The 15799-nt window shown below is 46.5% G+C and overlaps 1 protein-coding gene across 3 annotated transcripts in view; it reads left to right on the top strand.

The window, feature by feature from the left end:
- Window positions 1-15799, top strand: part of ciita (class II, major histocompatibility complex, transactivator) — a 132791-nt gene that overhangs the window by 102917 nt on the left and 14075 nt on the right. For all 3 annotated transcript variants that reach the window (XM_038820763.1, XM_038820764.1, XM_038820765.1), the window contains 8 exons: window positions 431-499; window positions 1916-2143; window positions 3321-3395; window positions 4118-5846; window positions 9319-9498; window positions 13075-13146; window positions 14214-14294; window positions 15572-15685. In XM_038820763.1, coding sequence (XP_038676691.1) covers window positions 431-499; window positions 1916-2143; window positions 3321-3395; window positions 4118-5846; window positions 9319-9498; window positions 13075-13146; window positions 14214-14294; window positions 15572-15685 — 2548 coding nt within the window. The remainder of the gene's footprint in view (window positions 1-430; window positions 500-1915; window positions 2144-3320; window positions 3396-4117; window positions 5847-9318; window positions 9499-13074; window positions 13147-14213; window positions 14295-15571; window positions 15686-15799) is intronic.

Genomic DNA, 15799 nt, shown 5'->3' with positions numbered 1-15799 from the left:
CAATTGCCCCTGAGAATGGCAAGTGAAGTATGGAGCAAGACTTTCTTAGCTGAAGAAAATACGTTTGACTGTTTTTGATTTGATTTGATTTATTATTGTCACATGTATTAGGATACAGTGAAAAGTATTGTTTCTTGCATGCTGTACAAACAATGCATACGGTACATAGGGAAGGTACATTGGGGAAGCTCATACTCCCACAGGATTGTGGGATTGTCATTAGTCCCCAGTCAATGGTAAGCAGTCAGGTTATAACATAGTTATAGCAAGGTACAGAGAAAAGATCAACTTAATACGAGGTAGGTCCATTCAAAGGTCTGATCGCAGTAGGGAAGAAGCTGCTCTTGAGTTTACACTATATGGAACGGCAGACTGTGCACTGGATCGTTAATAGGAAAAGAAGATCTATAAAATGTGTTTTGTTTTCCAGTTGTAAACAAGACCTTAGGAACTCTTGAGATTACATCACTGGTGCCAACATCACCTGTGCATTCCCCATGTGAGTATCTATCTGCCTTTATCGAACATGCTGAATGGTCCACCTGATCCCCATTATTACAGCTCAGCTGAACTTTACCAGCTCTCCTGATTCGCATGCTGGCCAAGGTAATTAGAAAACACAAATTTCTGCCACCCCCCCCCCCCCCCCCCCCCCCCCATTTCTCTCCTCCAAGTGATCAATATATATTGTAAATAATTGTGACTCCAGCACTGATCCCTGTGGCACTCCACTAGTTCCAGGTTGTCATCCTGAAAATGCCCCTCTTCTCCCAACTCTCTGTCGTCTATCCAGTTAGCCAATCCTCTATCCATGCTAATCTCCAACCCGCAGCACCATGGGCTATCACCAAGTAGCCTTTTATGCGGTAAGTTTTGCGAAGCTTTGCCTCTGACAAACTTCAGGCTTAAACGGTGAAAATAGTAAATTTGGTTGTGATTTGACCCAAATTTTGCTGGATGTACCATTGAAGAAACAACAAGTTTGTCCAATCACCCTTTTGAATGGCAATGTACGAGAAGATTTAATACGAGGACAGTAGAAGATGCATTGAGATTGTCCCCTCGTATTTCAGAAACCCCAAAGCACTTTATAGCCAATGAAGTGTCTTTGACGTGCAGTCACTGTTATAATTGAGCTCTAAAGGGCAGCCTAGTGGTTAGCACAACCGCATCACGGCGCTGAGGTCCCAGGTTCGATCCCGGCTCTGGGTCACTGTCCGTGTGGAGTTTGCACGTTCTCCCCGTGTCTGCGTGGGTTTCGCCCCCACAACCCAAAAATGTGCAGAGTAGGTGGATTGGCCATGCTAAATTGCCCCTTAATTGGAAAAAATAATGGGCTAATCTAAATTTAAAAAAAAAAAAAAAATTTTTTAAATAATTGAGCTCTATGTGGAAATCCATTTGCGCACAGCAAGATCCCACACAGCAATGGGAAAAAGAGTCAGGTAATCAGTTTGGTGCAGATAAATGTGAGACATTCTGTTCTGCATTACAAGCCAGCTGTTTAGCCCACTGTGCTAAACCAGCCCCTGGTTAAGACGTGCATTGTATAATCGTGGACGTGTAAGAATAAATGATGCAACTAAGAACTCATCGTCTTCACGGTAGTTCACCTGAGATTGGGAATTCTGCATGTTTGAAGCAGGGGCCTACTTCTCTAGTGCATAGTGCAGCCTGTTGGTGCTCAACCCCCTTCATCTATATGACACCTGAGGTGCACAGATCAGAGAAGTGCATCTCCCTGGTGGCCTCCCTACACGACATTCCCATCAATTTTCTCCTGCCGGTCTTCTCACATCTGTTACTCCTAAAAACCAATGACACCCTTAGTCTGTCAAATTAAGTATTTCTCCTGAAGGGTTAAGTAAGTGATCCTCTTATCTGCTCTCTCATCTCCCTGAATTTTGTGTTTCAGCTCATTCAACGTGGGATGGTTCTCCCCAGAATGTTCCCGTGACACCGTGGAACGCCTCATCTGTTAGTTCGTGCACAGATTCTCCTGTCAGTCCCGTGGACAGTCCAACTACTGCAGGCTCTGCCAGTCCTCAATCCAGCGACAGTCAGAGATCGCCAGAGTCCACGACCAATGCTCACCCTATGGATAGTCCAATGGCTACAGGCTCGGAGGACAGTGAAGGGCCATGTACGTCATCCAAATATTTAACCTGTTACTAATTAAGTTAGTATTTGCTTGAGCGATGTTCAAAAGGCAAGGAGATTTAGCTGTAGGTGAGTAGCACATCACAATGAAAACCAGCCCATTGCCCCACGGAGTGGAGGGGCGGGTGTTCGAACCCTCAGTTCAGCTGAGCTGCCAGATTTAGCGACACATGGTAACAACAGGAAGCCAAGCGCTGGGGGCGGGATGTAGCATGGATGAGGTCAGCTAATTCAAGCCCCTTGGATACGTGATTACTCTTGATGGAGACCTGGGTGTAGGTTGGGGGCCATCACATTTGTTCACATGGTTACCAGTTCTCCATTCACTCCCACGTGTCTGCGCCTGAATTTATTTTCATTTACCGGGGAACCTGGCCACCATTGGCGGGACCGGAAGATTCCGCCGCTGGTGGGGACACCCGGGACATTCTGCCAGTTGTGTTTAAATTTCAATGCCCGTTATGAACGAGATTCCTTTTTACCCAGAAACACACAGAATACCGGCTACCGTCTAACATTTACATCTGTTTCACAATTGCAATGTGCTTTATTAGGTCTCCCCCTCCCCATCCAGCCCAGTGGAGGCCTACTTCTGTCAGCAGTACAATTGTTCATGTCAGAACAACTAGAAAGCTGACGTATCAAACTAAAGGGAGCATCTTAACGGCCCCTGATTAAGCATCTGGTGGAGTTCGCCGTGACTGCAGCAGGCAGTCATGTGGGCGGATGAGAGCTGGGGGCAATGCCAGAGTGAGGGAAACCCTCTGGGGCGGCACAGTAGCACAGTGGGTTAGCACTGATGCCTCACGGCGCCAGGAACCCGAGTTCGATTCTCGGTTTGGCTCACTGTCTGTGCGGAGTCTGCACGTTCTCCCCGTGTCTGCGTGGGTTTCCTCCGGGTGCTCCGGTTTCCTCCCACAGTCCAAAGGTGTGCAGGTTAGGTGGATTGGTCACGCTAAATTTCCCCAGTGTCCAAACGTTGGGTGGGGTGAGGGGGATAGGGTGGAGGTGTGGGCTTAGGTAGGGTGCTCTTTCAGGGGCCGGTGTAGACTCGATGGGCCGAATGGCCTCCTTCTGCACTGTAACTTCTATGTAAATATATGTAAATCTATTAAAATAAATTCTATGTAAACTATTCTAATCATCTCTTTTAATGCTAGATCCTGGCACAGACTCATCTGGTGAGGAACCATCGGAACCATTGAGTCCAACAATCAAGATACATACCAAAACAAGTAAATATTTAATTTCTCAGATCAACGTCTGGCGGAAATTTGCACGTGGTTCAGTGCTGTCTTTGGCACTCAATTCCAATTCTCTTTCTGCACCTAGGCGCGCACTAAGGCAGACCTTTGTCCGTTTCCATAGCGAATAGTTCCCGCAACAGATCACTACCCTGCCACCTGAGGCTTAGAGCTTGATGGGCGCCCACTCCAAATCAAGCATGGCTGACCAGGGGTCTCTCTCATCCTTACCGTCAGTCGGTGATGTGTTTGGAAGTATTTGCAGGTTGATACCCACCCTGTTTGGCCGCGTTATGAACGCACCTTCCTCGGCCGTCAAGTCCCGGGGTGGGACTCGAACCTGGAGCTTCTGGCTCAGAGGCAGGGACGCCAGCCACTGCGCCACAAGACCTCCCTTGCAACCCAATGGGCCAGGTTAATTGAAATACTGCAACATAGAATTACAAGCAGAAAGTCCTGTGCAGTTGGATGGTCAGCACCAACTTTTCCATTGTTTGCACCATCTACTGCCAGGGAAGTCCGCGGTGGGGGGAGGAGAGCATGACGCCGGCTGGGAAATGTTCCCCGTTACTTCTCACTCGGTTTGATTGTAACTGCAGCAACAAAATAAAGCTGCTCCCAAACGATTTTCTGCTTTATTCCCGGAAAAGAGCGTGAAGTGACACCATATTTAAGGTGACGGTGTAACATTATTTACTCTTTTGTATCGACAGAAGGCGTGGAAGCTGGTACAGAAACGGTGAAAGAATATTTGAAAGACATGAGCCAACACTCTTACATTTGCCATGAGTATGACGAGATGCTTCTCGAAGACATTTACGTGGATCTCACAATGATCAAGGGTCAAGCTGAAAATAAGTCTGCCAAAAACGCGACCAAGTGCCTGGATAAGGAATGCCGAATCTATGATATAGCAGAGAGAGAAAGAGGTGCTGTGAACATGGGCAATCTCTTCGACATCCCAGGAAAACGCCAGAGAGAAACAAGAATTGTTGCTTTACTGGGTAGAGCGGGTATTGGTAAAAGTGCGTTCGTCCAAAAGATCTGCCACGACTGGGTGAACGGGCACCTTGGACAGTTTGAGTTTGTCTTCTGGTTTAAGTGCAGGACGCTGAACTTTGCGAAGCAGTACACTTTAAAGGATTTACTTTTCCAGCCATTCCTCCCCTCGTTGAGGAACACCGATGAAGTCTTTCAGTATCTTTGGCACAATCCGCGCAAGGTTCTGCTCATTTTTGACGACTTTGAAGACTTCCAGGACCATGATGGCCTGGCGCAGCACACAGCGTGCGGTACGGGTGAGCAGGCTCACACGGTCAAACAGCTGCTTGCTGGCCTCCTCCAGAAAAAGCTGCTGAAGGGATGCACTTTGCTTATTACTGCAAGACCGAAAGAAACCTTCAACCAGTACCTTGGCAGAGTGGACAAGATTGTGGAGGTTTTGGGCTTCAGCCCAAGCCACATACGAAAATTCCTGCACAGATACTTTGAAGATTCATCCTTAGCTGCTGAAGTGATGGCATGTCTCCAGGAGCATCCGTACCTGTTCAGCTTCTGCTACATCCCTTTGCTGTGCAGATTTATCTGTTTTGTTCTCAAAGCCACTCATCGGACTGGAGGCGGGCGTTTGGCACTGCCGTCCACTCTCACTAATTTATTTCTCAGCATATTTCAAATCCTACTCCACCGCGAACCACCGACTATTCTGCAGACTCAAAACGCCATTGCTCTGCACAAGCAGAGCATCCTGGAGTTGAGCAAACGAGCCTTCACGGGGGTCCAACGCCACCAATGTGTGTGCGCAGACTCCGGGTCGGCGGAAATGTCGAACTTTGCCTTGAAGCACGGTCTCCTCAGACCTTTCTTGATGACTGGCGCGGGGAAAGAGCAGGAGTGTGGGAAAACCTTCTCCCATTCTTCCCTGCAGAACTTCCTGGGTGGCTTGTATTTATTGTGTTCCGAAGACATCAAATGCAAAGGATTGATGAAAATGATTTCCCTGGAGCACAAGAAGCGGAAATCTCAGGAGGACTGGCTGGACATTGTTCGCCGGTTCCTGGTGGGAATGGCCTTTCAGGATGGAAATACATTTCTCCGCTGTTTCTCTCACCACTCAAAGGCGAACACGAAAAGCAAGAAGCAGAAGAACCTGCAGAAATACTTGATGGAGCTCGAAGTCAGCACGCTCAGCACAAGTAAATTGTTGGAGCTCTGTCACTGTGTTTATGAAACACAGAGTCCAGAGCTGACCGCACAGATTGCCTCGAAACTGAGCGAGAGGTTGTCCTTTAGAGGCACGCGGCTGACACCACCTGACATCTTCGTACTACTGCATGTGATGCACAAGACCCCGAGTAACTTTGCCGTTGACCTGAGGGACACCAGTATTGACTTGCAAGGAATCAAACAGTTTGTGGAGTTGAAAAATGTGACCTCATTTAGGTATGTGTACGGATCTCCCCCCTGTGAATTGAACAGTGTCCTGTTCAGAATTCTCAAAAAATTATTGCATTAATCAATAAGCTAAAATTCCACGCTAATTCTGCAGAACGTTTTTCCTCTTTGAGTGTGCCCTCCTGATAGTATTCACAGTTTCTCTTCCCTTCGCTTTTGAAACCATTTGTATTTAAACTTCAAATGTGCATTACCTGTACAATGCTCACTATTTCTAAACCGCTCATAGCGATGGGAATTACTTACAACCAGGGGCTACAGTGGAAGAATCAATCCATTCTGATCTTTTAGATTCAAGCTGGTTTATTGTAAGACACTTCCTCATAGCTATTAATCCATAAGAAGCTTGCACCCCAAAGTGTTCCAGCTGTCTATATCTGTAGTATAAACAATGTCACATGTTTAACTAGCAATTCCCGTAACTAAGTCATTTCCATACAGTGATTAATAATACATTGACGATGGGAAACCTAGACAAGTGAGTGGGCCGCATGGGTAATCCTCCTTCATCTCAGTTGGGCGGCAAGATTTAAATTGGGCTTGTTGACTAACCATGACCCCATGGATAAGATTGAATACATGTAACGCACCCCAAATATTTCACAATAAGTTATAGAAATGAAGAAGTTCCTCCTAAGCTCAGTCCTAAATCTACTTTCCCTTATTTTGAGTCTATGCCCCCAAGTTCTGCTTTCACCCGCCAGTGTAAACAACCTGCCCGCATCTATTCTATCTATTCGCTTCATAATTTTATATGTTTCTATAAGATTTCCACGCATCCTTCTAAATTCCAACGAGTACAGTCCCAGTCTACTCAACCTCTCCTCGTTGGAAGAAAAGGAGGGATAATTAAAGGTCAGGTTGTGTATGGTTGGTTGCTTTTTGCAAACACCAGCTGGAAACTCAATCAAGAGTGGCATTGCCCCTATAGGCTGGGGGAAGGCTGCCTGTCTGCATCAGTAGTGGGCAACCTGCAACCCCGGGGTTGATCATTCATATCTTAATAGAACTGTCAAGTTCAAGTAGTTAGAGCAAAATAAATATTGGCGCTTGGTTGGATGCGGAGGGAGCGCATGGCTCTCACAGTCAATGCTGTGAGCAATCAGCTCACTTTGCAGGCCCATTCTTTACGTGCGTATTGGTATCTTCAGTCAAACCAATAAGAAGAAAGGTACGCAGATGGAAACCAGTGGAATGTAGTAACTCTGCGTGTGCACACACCGATCAACAGAATGTCCCGTGGACCGCGGGCAGAACTCTGATGGACCACATGTGACCCCCGGGTTGCAGGTTGCCCACTACTGATGCAGACAGGCAGCCTGCCCCCAGCCTATAGGGGCAATGCCACTCTTGATTGAGTTTCCAGCCGGTGTTTGCAAAAAGCAACCAACCATACATAACCTGACCTTTAATTATCCCTCCATTTCTTCCAACGAGGAGAGGTTGAGTAGACTGGGACTGTGCTCGTTGGAATTTAGAATTTAGAAGGATGCGGGGGGATCTTATCGAAACATATAAAATTATGAAGGGAATAGATAGGATAGATGCGGGCAGGTTGTTTCCACTGGTGGGTGAAAGCAGAACTAGGGGGCATAGCCTCAAAATAAGGGGAAGTAGATTTAGGAGGAACTTCTTCACCCAAAGGGTTGTGAATCTATGGAATTCCTTGCCTAGTGAAGCAGTTGAAGCTCCTTCATTAGATATTTTAAAGATAAAGATAGATAGTTTTTTGAAGAATAAAGGAATTAAGGGTTATGGTGTTCGGGCCGGAAAGTGGAGCTGAGTCCACAAAAGATCAGCCATGATGTCATTGAATGGCGGAGCAGGCTTGAGGGGCCAGATGGCCTACTCCTGCTCCTCGTTCTAATGTTCTTATTTTCTTTCTTATGCAAAATGCATCTGGGTGTCTGTCATTGTCCCTGCCAACAGTGTGACCATGATACAGGGTTCCACATCGCGTGCAGGATTGTAGGTGCATCATTGCACTCAGAGAGCCTTCAGACCATCTACCTCGCTGAGAACCCCTGAAATATTTCTTTGCAAGTTTGACTTGCAATTAAACCCGACAGTCATTTGTTAAATAACAATGACTGATTTTCCACTGAATTCTATGAATTGCAGTCTTTATTTTTTTTGCAACCACTTCAGACTGAGAAAATTCGATGGATGTGTTCCTCTTTTTCAAAAAAAAGGAAGAAAATGACTTTCACTAAATGAAAAACATTTAAATTCCCACCGCAATGATTCTAACTATATATTCTTTTACTTTTAAGAAAACCGCACGGTTAAACTAACAGTATTCCCCTTGGTTACTTAAAACAGAATCAGAGAAATGTAGGAAATTAAATAACTCGGTTTATAGAATAGAATGCGTCTGTGTGGGCTACATTCAATATCTTGTGATATCTTTACCTCTCTACCATAGAACATAGAACATTACAGCGCAGTACAGGCCCTTCGGCCCTCGATGTTGCGCCGTCCTGTGAAACCCCTCTAAAGCCCATCTACACTATTCCCTTATCGTCCATATGTCTATCCAATGACCATTTGAATGCCCTTAGTGTTGGCGTGTCCAATACTGTTGCAGGCAGGGCATTCCACGCCCCTACTACTCTCTGAGTAAAGAACCTACCTCTGACATCTGTCCTGTATCTATCGCCTCTCAATTTAAAGCTATGCCCCTTGTGCTGGACATCACCATCCGAGGAAAAAGGCTCTCACTGTCCACCCTATCCAATCCTCTGATCATCTTGTATGCCTCAATTAAGTCACCTCTTAACCTTCTCTCTAACGAAAACAGCAGCCAGCTGCTCCTTAAAACCTACCTCTGGTTAGCTTTTTGGCCATTGCTTCTGTACCTCTGTCAAATATTGTTTGGTAACACTTCTGTGAAGTGACTTGGGATATTTTAACCTATGTCAATGGAGGTGGATAATTGGGAGCTGTTATTGATGGTGATTTGTATGTTTGTTACTGAGCACAGGAGCTGAAAACAAAATTGTTTTTCAACTGCTGCATCGTTTGTATCCATGGAATGGAGTCCCTACAGTGCAGAAGAAGGCCATTCAGCCATTGGGTCTGCACTGACCCTATGAAAGAGCACCCTACCTAGGCCCACTCCCCCACCCTATCCCTACAGCCCCATAATCCCACCTAACCTGCATATCTTTGGACTGTGGGAGGAAACCGGAGTACCCGGAGGAAACCCACGCAGACATAGGGCGAATGTGCAAACTACACACAGACAGTGACCCAAGGCCAGAATTGAACACGGGTCCCTGGTGCTAACCACTGTGCTCCAATATTGTGTAAAATATCCTGCAATATAAATGGAATGGTTGACCAGGGACAGAAGTAGTGAGAATGTCCACTCAACAAATCCTTTGGCCACAAACGGTAGGTTTATTGAATTTTGGAATGGCTTATTCAATTTCATTTCATTTGTCCATTCCTTTCACAGGGTGTCAGTGTGCGATGCTATAAACCTTTGGGAACATTTGGAGCAAAGTGAGTTACTTGAGCTGCTTCACCTGTCTCTTCTTAAGTTTTCGGTCAATCCTTTTGAGATCAAGAGTTTGAAAGATATCGAAGACCTTGATTTACTGGTACGAATTCACCAAGATAGAAGATTCCTTTCAAGGTGAGTTGCTGCATCTGCCCCTTTGACTCGATCTGTTTAAGACTTTCTGCCCCTCTCAGTAGAATTGCTTTGCAAGGTTACGCACCTGGTTGCCTTTTGCAATTTGCCAGGACTGTATCGATCTATTGCCGGTATTTACCTCGAGCCAATGGTGCATTGTACAGGGAATCGCTGCTCCTGATAATAGCTGATGATTGGGAGAGAGTTTGTACCTCACCAGTGGGATGTTTGGCTGCACTGGACGCAGCTCGCCATTGGCTCGTGATGGGACCTTCCAGTCCCACCGCTGTCATTGGGTTTGCCCATTGTTCGTCGCTGGGGAACCCAGGAGTCGCCATCGGCAAGTCTGGAAAATCCTGCTGGCGGAAAAGGCTGGAAGATTTCTCTATCCCCACTTTTAGCCCTGATGTGTTTGCTAAAATATTGGGCAGAGGAAGGACAGAGGTTGAACAATCGTCTGCAAATATCACTGATTTAAGCAGCAATATGGATTTAATATGGAAAGTATCCCAAAGGATAGGTTTTTTTCAAACAGCGACAACAACAGATAAAAGTAAAACATGAGCAGTAGAAGGAGCTATTAGTGAGGAGTGACCAAAGTGTTATGGGCCAGGGTTTAGAGAACCCCAAAGTGTATCATGGAGTTCACCTGACCCACAGCTTCTAATAGATTGTGGTATGGGGAGCACACGGCCCACTCTACAGGTGTGGTACAGCAGAAATGGAAAAGTATTTTTTAAAGCAAAACAATGTTTATTCTCTGAACTCAAGTTCACCTTTTTAAAACATACAGTGAACATCTTAGCAACCATTAATTCAAATGCAACCCGAAAGACTACAACACTAAGTAAACCTTTAAGCTTTCCTTTTTAACATCCATACAACTTAAAAACAAAACCTTTATCAGAAGCACATTAGGTTTACATTCACTACTGAGAACATTTCTAATTCTGAATTCACCAAATGATCAAGAGATAGTCTTTTGATGGCAGAGAGAACAGCAGTATACCTGCTTGGTCTGGCTTCAGTTCCAACACTGTAAACAAAACTAAAACGCACCCTGCAGCCTGCTCAAAAATGAAAGAAAAAGCTGACAGATAGCCCAGCTCCACCCACTCTCTGACATCACTGCAGTAGTAAACACCCATTTCTTAAAGGTACTCTCACACGACGAAAAGTTTAAACACTTGGGGGGGGGGGGGGGGGTTTAAGAATGCTTGTAAAGGAAGCGATGGAAAATGGGGGAAGCAATTCCAGACCATGAGCTTGGTTGCTGGAAACCCTGATACCAATGGGGAGAAAAAATGTGGGAGTAAGGGTGATGGGATGTTGAGGAGATCGGAAGAACAGAGAGTTTGTGGGTCAGGGGATTTGCAACACTGGTATTGAAGAGCAAGGCTGTGAAGGAATTTAGATGCAAAAAATGAGCATCTCAAATTTGAGCTCTCGGGGAACTGATGATGGTGAATACAAAACTGGGCGATAACACAAAGAGATTTGGTGTGAGACAGAAAACAAACAGCAGAGTTTTGGATGAGTTTATGTTTGCAGAGGGTGGCCACAGGGAGGTCTGGAGATCATTCAATAAGATATTCTGGAGGTTGAGATTTTCCATCTCCCACCACAGGGAGTACAGTCAGCCCAACAATTCTTGCTTGTGGGGGGAGCTGGAAAATCAGGCCCATAGGCTTGGAAAAGGGGTTCAGCAAGACATGAGTTGGGGGAGGGATGAAGGCGGACAGTGTTATAGAGGTGGTAATAAGTGTAGTTTACTGGAGAGAGAGGGTCGGAAGCTGGCTTTGGGAAGGGGTTGGAAGCTGGGTTTGGGAAGGGGTTGGAAGCTGGGTTTGGGAAGGGGTTGGAAGCTGGGTTTGGGAAGGGGTCAGAAGCTGGGTTTGGAGTGGGGTCGGAAGCTGGGTTTGGGAAGGGGTCGAAGCTGGGTTTGGGTTGGGGTCGGAAGCTGGGTTTGGGAAGTGGTCGAAGCTGGGTTTGGGATGGGGTTGGAAGCTGGGTTTGGGAAGGGGTTGGAATCTGGGTTTAGGAAGGTGTCGGAAGCTGGGTTTGGAAAGGTTCGGAAGCTGGGTTTGGGAAGGGGTCAGAAGGTGGGTTTGGGATGGGGTCGGAAGCTGGGTTTGGGAAGGGGTCGGAAGCTGGGTTTGGGAAGGGGTTGGAAGCTGGGTTTGGGAAGGGGTCGGAAGGTGGGTTTGGGAAGGGGTCGGAAGGTGGGTTTGGGAAGGGGTTGGAAGCTGGGTTTGGAGTGGGGTCGGAAGCTGGGTTTGGGAAGGGGTCGGAAGCTGGATTTGGGAAGGGGTTGGAAGCTGGGTTTGGGAAGGGGTTGGAAGCTGGGTTTGGGATGGGGTCGGAAGCTGGGTTTGGGAAGGGGTTGGAAGCTGGGTTTGGAGTGGGGTCGGAAGCTGGGTTTGGAGTGGGGTCGGAAGCTGGGTTTGGGAAGGAGTTGGAAGCTGGGTTTGGAGTGGGGTCAGAAGCTGGGTTTGGGAAGGGGTCGGAAGCTGGCTTTGGGATGGGGTCAGAAGCTGGGCTTGAGAAGGGGTCTGAAGCTGGTTTTGGGGTGGGGTCGGAATCTGGGTTTTTGATGGCGTTGGAAGCTGGGTTTGGGGTGGGGTTTGAAGGTGGGTTTGGGATGGGGTCGGAAGCTGGGTTTGGGAAGGGGTTTGGGGTGGGGTTTGAAGGTGGGTTTGGGATGGGGTCGGAAGCTGGGTTTTTGATGGAGTTGGAAGCTGGGTTTGGAAGGGGTCGGAAGCTGGATTTGGGAAGGGGTTTGGGGTGGGGTTTGAAGGTGGGTTTGGGATGGGGTTGGAAGCTGGGTTTGGGAAGGTGTCTGAAGCTGGTTTTGGGGTGGGGTCGGAAGCTGGGTTTTTGATGGAGTTGGAAGCTGGGTTTGGGAAGGGGTCGGAAGCTGGATTTGGGAAGGGGTTTGGGGTGGGGTTTGAAGGTGGGTTTGGGGTGGGGTCGGAAGCTGGGTTTGGGGTGGGGTTTGAAGGTGGGTTTGGGATGGGATCGGAAGCTGGGTTTGGGGTCAGATAGTATTTTGAGGCTGTGAGGTGGAGGATGGAGTTAATGGCATGGTGGTGGTGGGGGTGGGGAGAGTGGGTTGCACAGGTGGTGTGTTGGCATTTCCAAGGCAAAATCCCCATAGTCTTTATTCAGTCAGAGTTCGGTCTGGGCTGTGGGTAAATGGGGATGACGTACAGATCAGCTATGATTTACTTGAATGGTGGAGCAGTCTTGAGTGGCTGTATGGTCCAGTATGCTCCTGTTACTGAGGGCAGTTCCACCCAGCTATCTGAGATTGTATGTTTCCATAATGTTTTTGTGCAATATCTGTTTTTGTTTCTACTGTTGCAATATCTAATTTGCTTAAATATATTTGAAGTTTGTTGAAAGCTTCATTTAAGGGGACATGTTTTGGGGAAACTTGCTCTCCATTTGTCAAGAGTCTGCAATCTTAAAAGAATCAAACATATGCTTGTTACAAGAGTTCTCGCTGTGTAATAGAGTAAGTACGAAGTAGAAATGTTTTCACCTTGAGTGTCTTTGTTATTTCCCCCGGAGCAGCACACACAACTTATCTGGAGGCGAACTCTTTGAGTTACCTGCTGTCAGGACACTACAAACGCTGGAGTTTGCGTAAGTAATGATTCGCAGTCTTGAGCCTCGATCATTTCATGTTTTCTGAACTTGAATCTATTATCAGGGATAAGAATGGTTTAAAAACAGGGGGCCTGGCTGTAACTACAGTTCTTCCTAGGGATTCGGTGATTGGATTTTCCTATGGAACTCCCCCCTCACCCACCTCCCCGGGGACAGTGATTACATCCCAATCCTGACTCCGGGTGCCAAGATCATGGACCGGATAGCTTCACACCCTCATCGCAGGACGTGATCTACCAGAATGGGGTGGAGATGCCGGCGTTGGACTGGGGTGAGCACAGTAAGAAATCTTACAACACCAGGTTAAAGTCCAACAGGTTTGTTTTGAATCACTAGCTTTCGGAGCGCTGCTCCTTCCTTCATTCACCTGAGGAAGGAGCATTGCTCGGAAAGCTAGTGTTTGAAACAAAGCTGTTGGACCTTAACCTGGTGTTGTAAGACTTCTTACTGTGCCGGAATGGGAACAGAGACTGAGAACGAGCATGTTTAGCTGGGTGTTTCCTGCCGTTCGGAGCTCCAGGATACCCCACGCTACTGAAGGGGACTCTGTTCCCATTCGGGTAGATTTGGGGGCTAAGCGGGCAACTCCCTGACGGGGTCACACTTAGTCCCGCATTCTGCACTTAGGAGCCCCTCTCGCCGGAACTCCTCAGTGTAGGAGGAAATCGGGATGGCGCCTGATCTCCCGAACCCCCGATGCAGCCCCCGACACCCCCCCCCCCCCCAAAGCCCTAACTCACCTATAAGGGGGTCCTCAAATTCCCCCGCATCCCCCCTGCAACTGCGATGGGCACCCACAGGCCTGAACCCCATCGTGGGAAAAATGCCAACCTGGTATTCTGGCAGAGTCTCTGCCAAATGGCAGACCTGGGTAACAACGGCAGCCCCTTATCTTTTGTACTCTCGGCCTAATTATAAAGCCAAGGATCACACATTCCTGGTGCCCTCGGCGATTATTAATAATTATTTCTCTTTGTTTACTATTAAAGTTAAGATAAGTTAATGTCAAAATAGTGGTGGACTGAGATATTTCAATCTTACAGCCTCGGCCCTGTCAATGGACCTCTGGGATTTCGAAAACTAACCAAGATTCTCCCAGCTCTGGCATTTTTGAAGTACCTGGAGTGAGTGAAAGTTTATCAATGGCCTACTTTCAGGCAAATATTTCCAAGTCTTTATCCGCATTGCAAGTTATTTGCACTCCATTTGAAATGATAGTTAAATTTTAGTCAAATCAATCCCATTCCGCAATTTGAAATTTCCATGTTTTCATGAAAACATAACTCATACCTCACTGGAAAATCGGCACTTTTTCACATTCTCCCCATGTCTCCGTGGGTCTCACCCCCACAAGCCAAAGATGTGCAGGACAGGCGGATTCCAGGCTAAATTGTCCCTTGATCGGTGACTAGAATGATGATACTGAACAAGAATTTAGCCTAATGTTTGACAACTAATAAAACTGCATTAGGATGAATCAGTGAAATCAAATCATGGTTAATTCACCGGACCATCTGAAAATGGATTTCACCTGTGTGAATTGGGATGCGTCTTTTTTTTTTGGAACTGTATTTTATTTTTAAGTATTCTTTCACGGGGCAAGGCCTGCATTTATCGCCCTTCCCGAATTGCCCTTGAGAAGGTGCTGGGTCAGTTAACATGGTATTTACATGCGGACTGATTGTAAAGGTAAAATGGACAAAAGTTAATCTAGAGGGAGAATTATTTACTCAGATTAAATTGTTTGAAAAAGGTTTTACTCCACCTTTCAACATTGCAAGTGTTTCTTCATCACCAAGGGATTGACTAATAGCATCTGGTTTCAGTGCTAGCCTTAATGCTTCCATTTTGTAATCTCGCCTTTTTCACAGCCGTCCGCCCCGAAAATGCTGTTATTTTATAAGACTATAATGACGCGGAAGATGTAAGTTAGATTTATCTACAAGGGTCTGCCGAACGCAGCATCTCACTCCCTGAGCAATCCTAGCTGGGAGGGCTTATTTCACCAGGCCCCAATCTGGGCCTGCTTTTAACCTTTGCTCATAACGAGCCCCAGGTGGTACTTGGGGAGCCCGTGCTCCATGAGTCCCACAGGGGAGATCAATGATGGTTTCCTCATGGACCTTATGGGGGTTATGACAAAAACGAATCGCCGTGTAAAGTGATAATGGTGTAATCCATGGTGATGTTGTGCATAGAATACATTGCTGGCGGTAAAATCTTCTGCTGGAGTGGATCATTGTAAATCCACAGGCTCGATTTCACCGCACTGCAACAACGCGCAGTTTAGTTTGTAAATTAGCCATTCCACTTAAAACAGTTTTTAAAATGTTGTCAGACTTCCCATTTTGCTGCAGGAAAGGTACACTTTTAACTCAAATCTTCCGCTGCTTTCCGACAGCCTGGAAGGATCAAGCTCGCAGAAAGATAAAATGACTGAAAATAAAATAGGAGATGAAGGAGCCGAGAGGTTGGCGGACGTGTTGTCCAATTTAACGTCACTGGAAAAGTTGATGTGAGTAAAACCTGTGCCATTTCGGAATATACATCCATCTGTCTTAAATAGCAAATCACACGCATATTTATATATATATACATTTATATATAATCACAATGTTCTAATGATTTT

The sequence above is a fragment of the Scyliorhinus canicula genome, chromosome 15 (genome assembly GCF_902713615.1).
Source record: "Scyliorhinus canicula chromosome 15, sScyCan1.1, whole genome shotgun sequence".
NCBI classification, from domain to species: Eukaryota; Metazoa; Chordata; class Chondrichthyes; order Carcharhiniformes; family Scyliorhinidae; genus Scyliorhinus; species Scyliorhinus canicula.
Note: the sequence above shows the minus strand (reverse complement) of the source record. Positions and strands in the feature narration are given on the sequence as shown.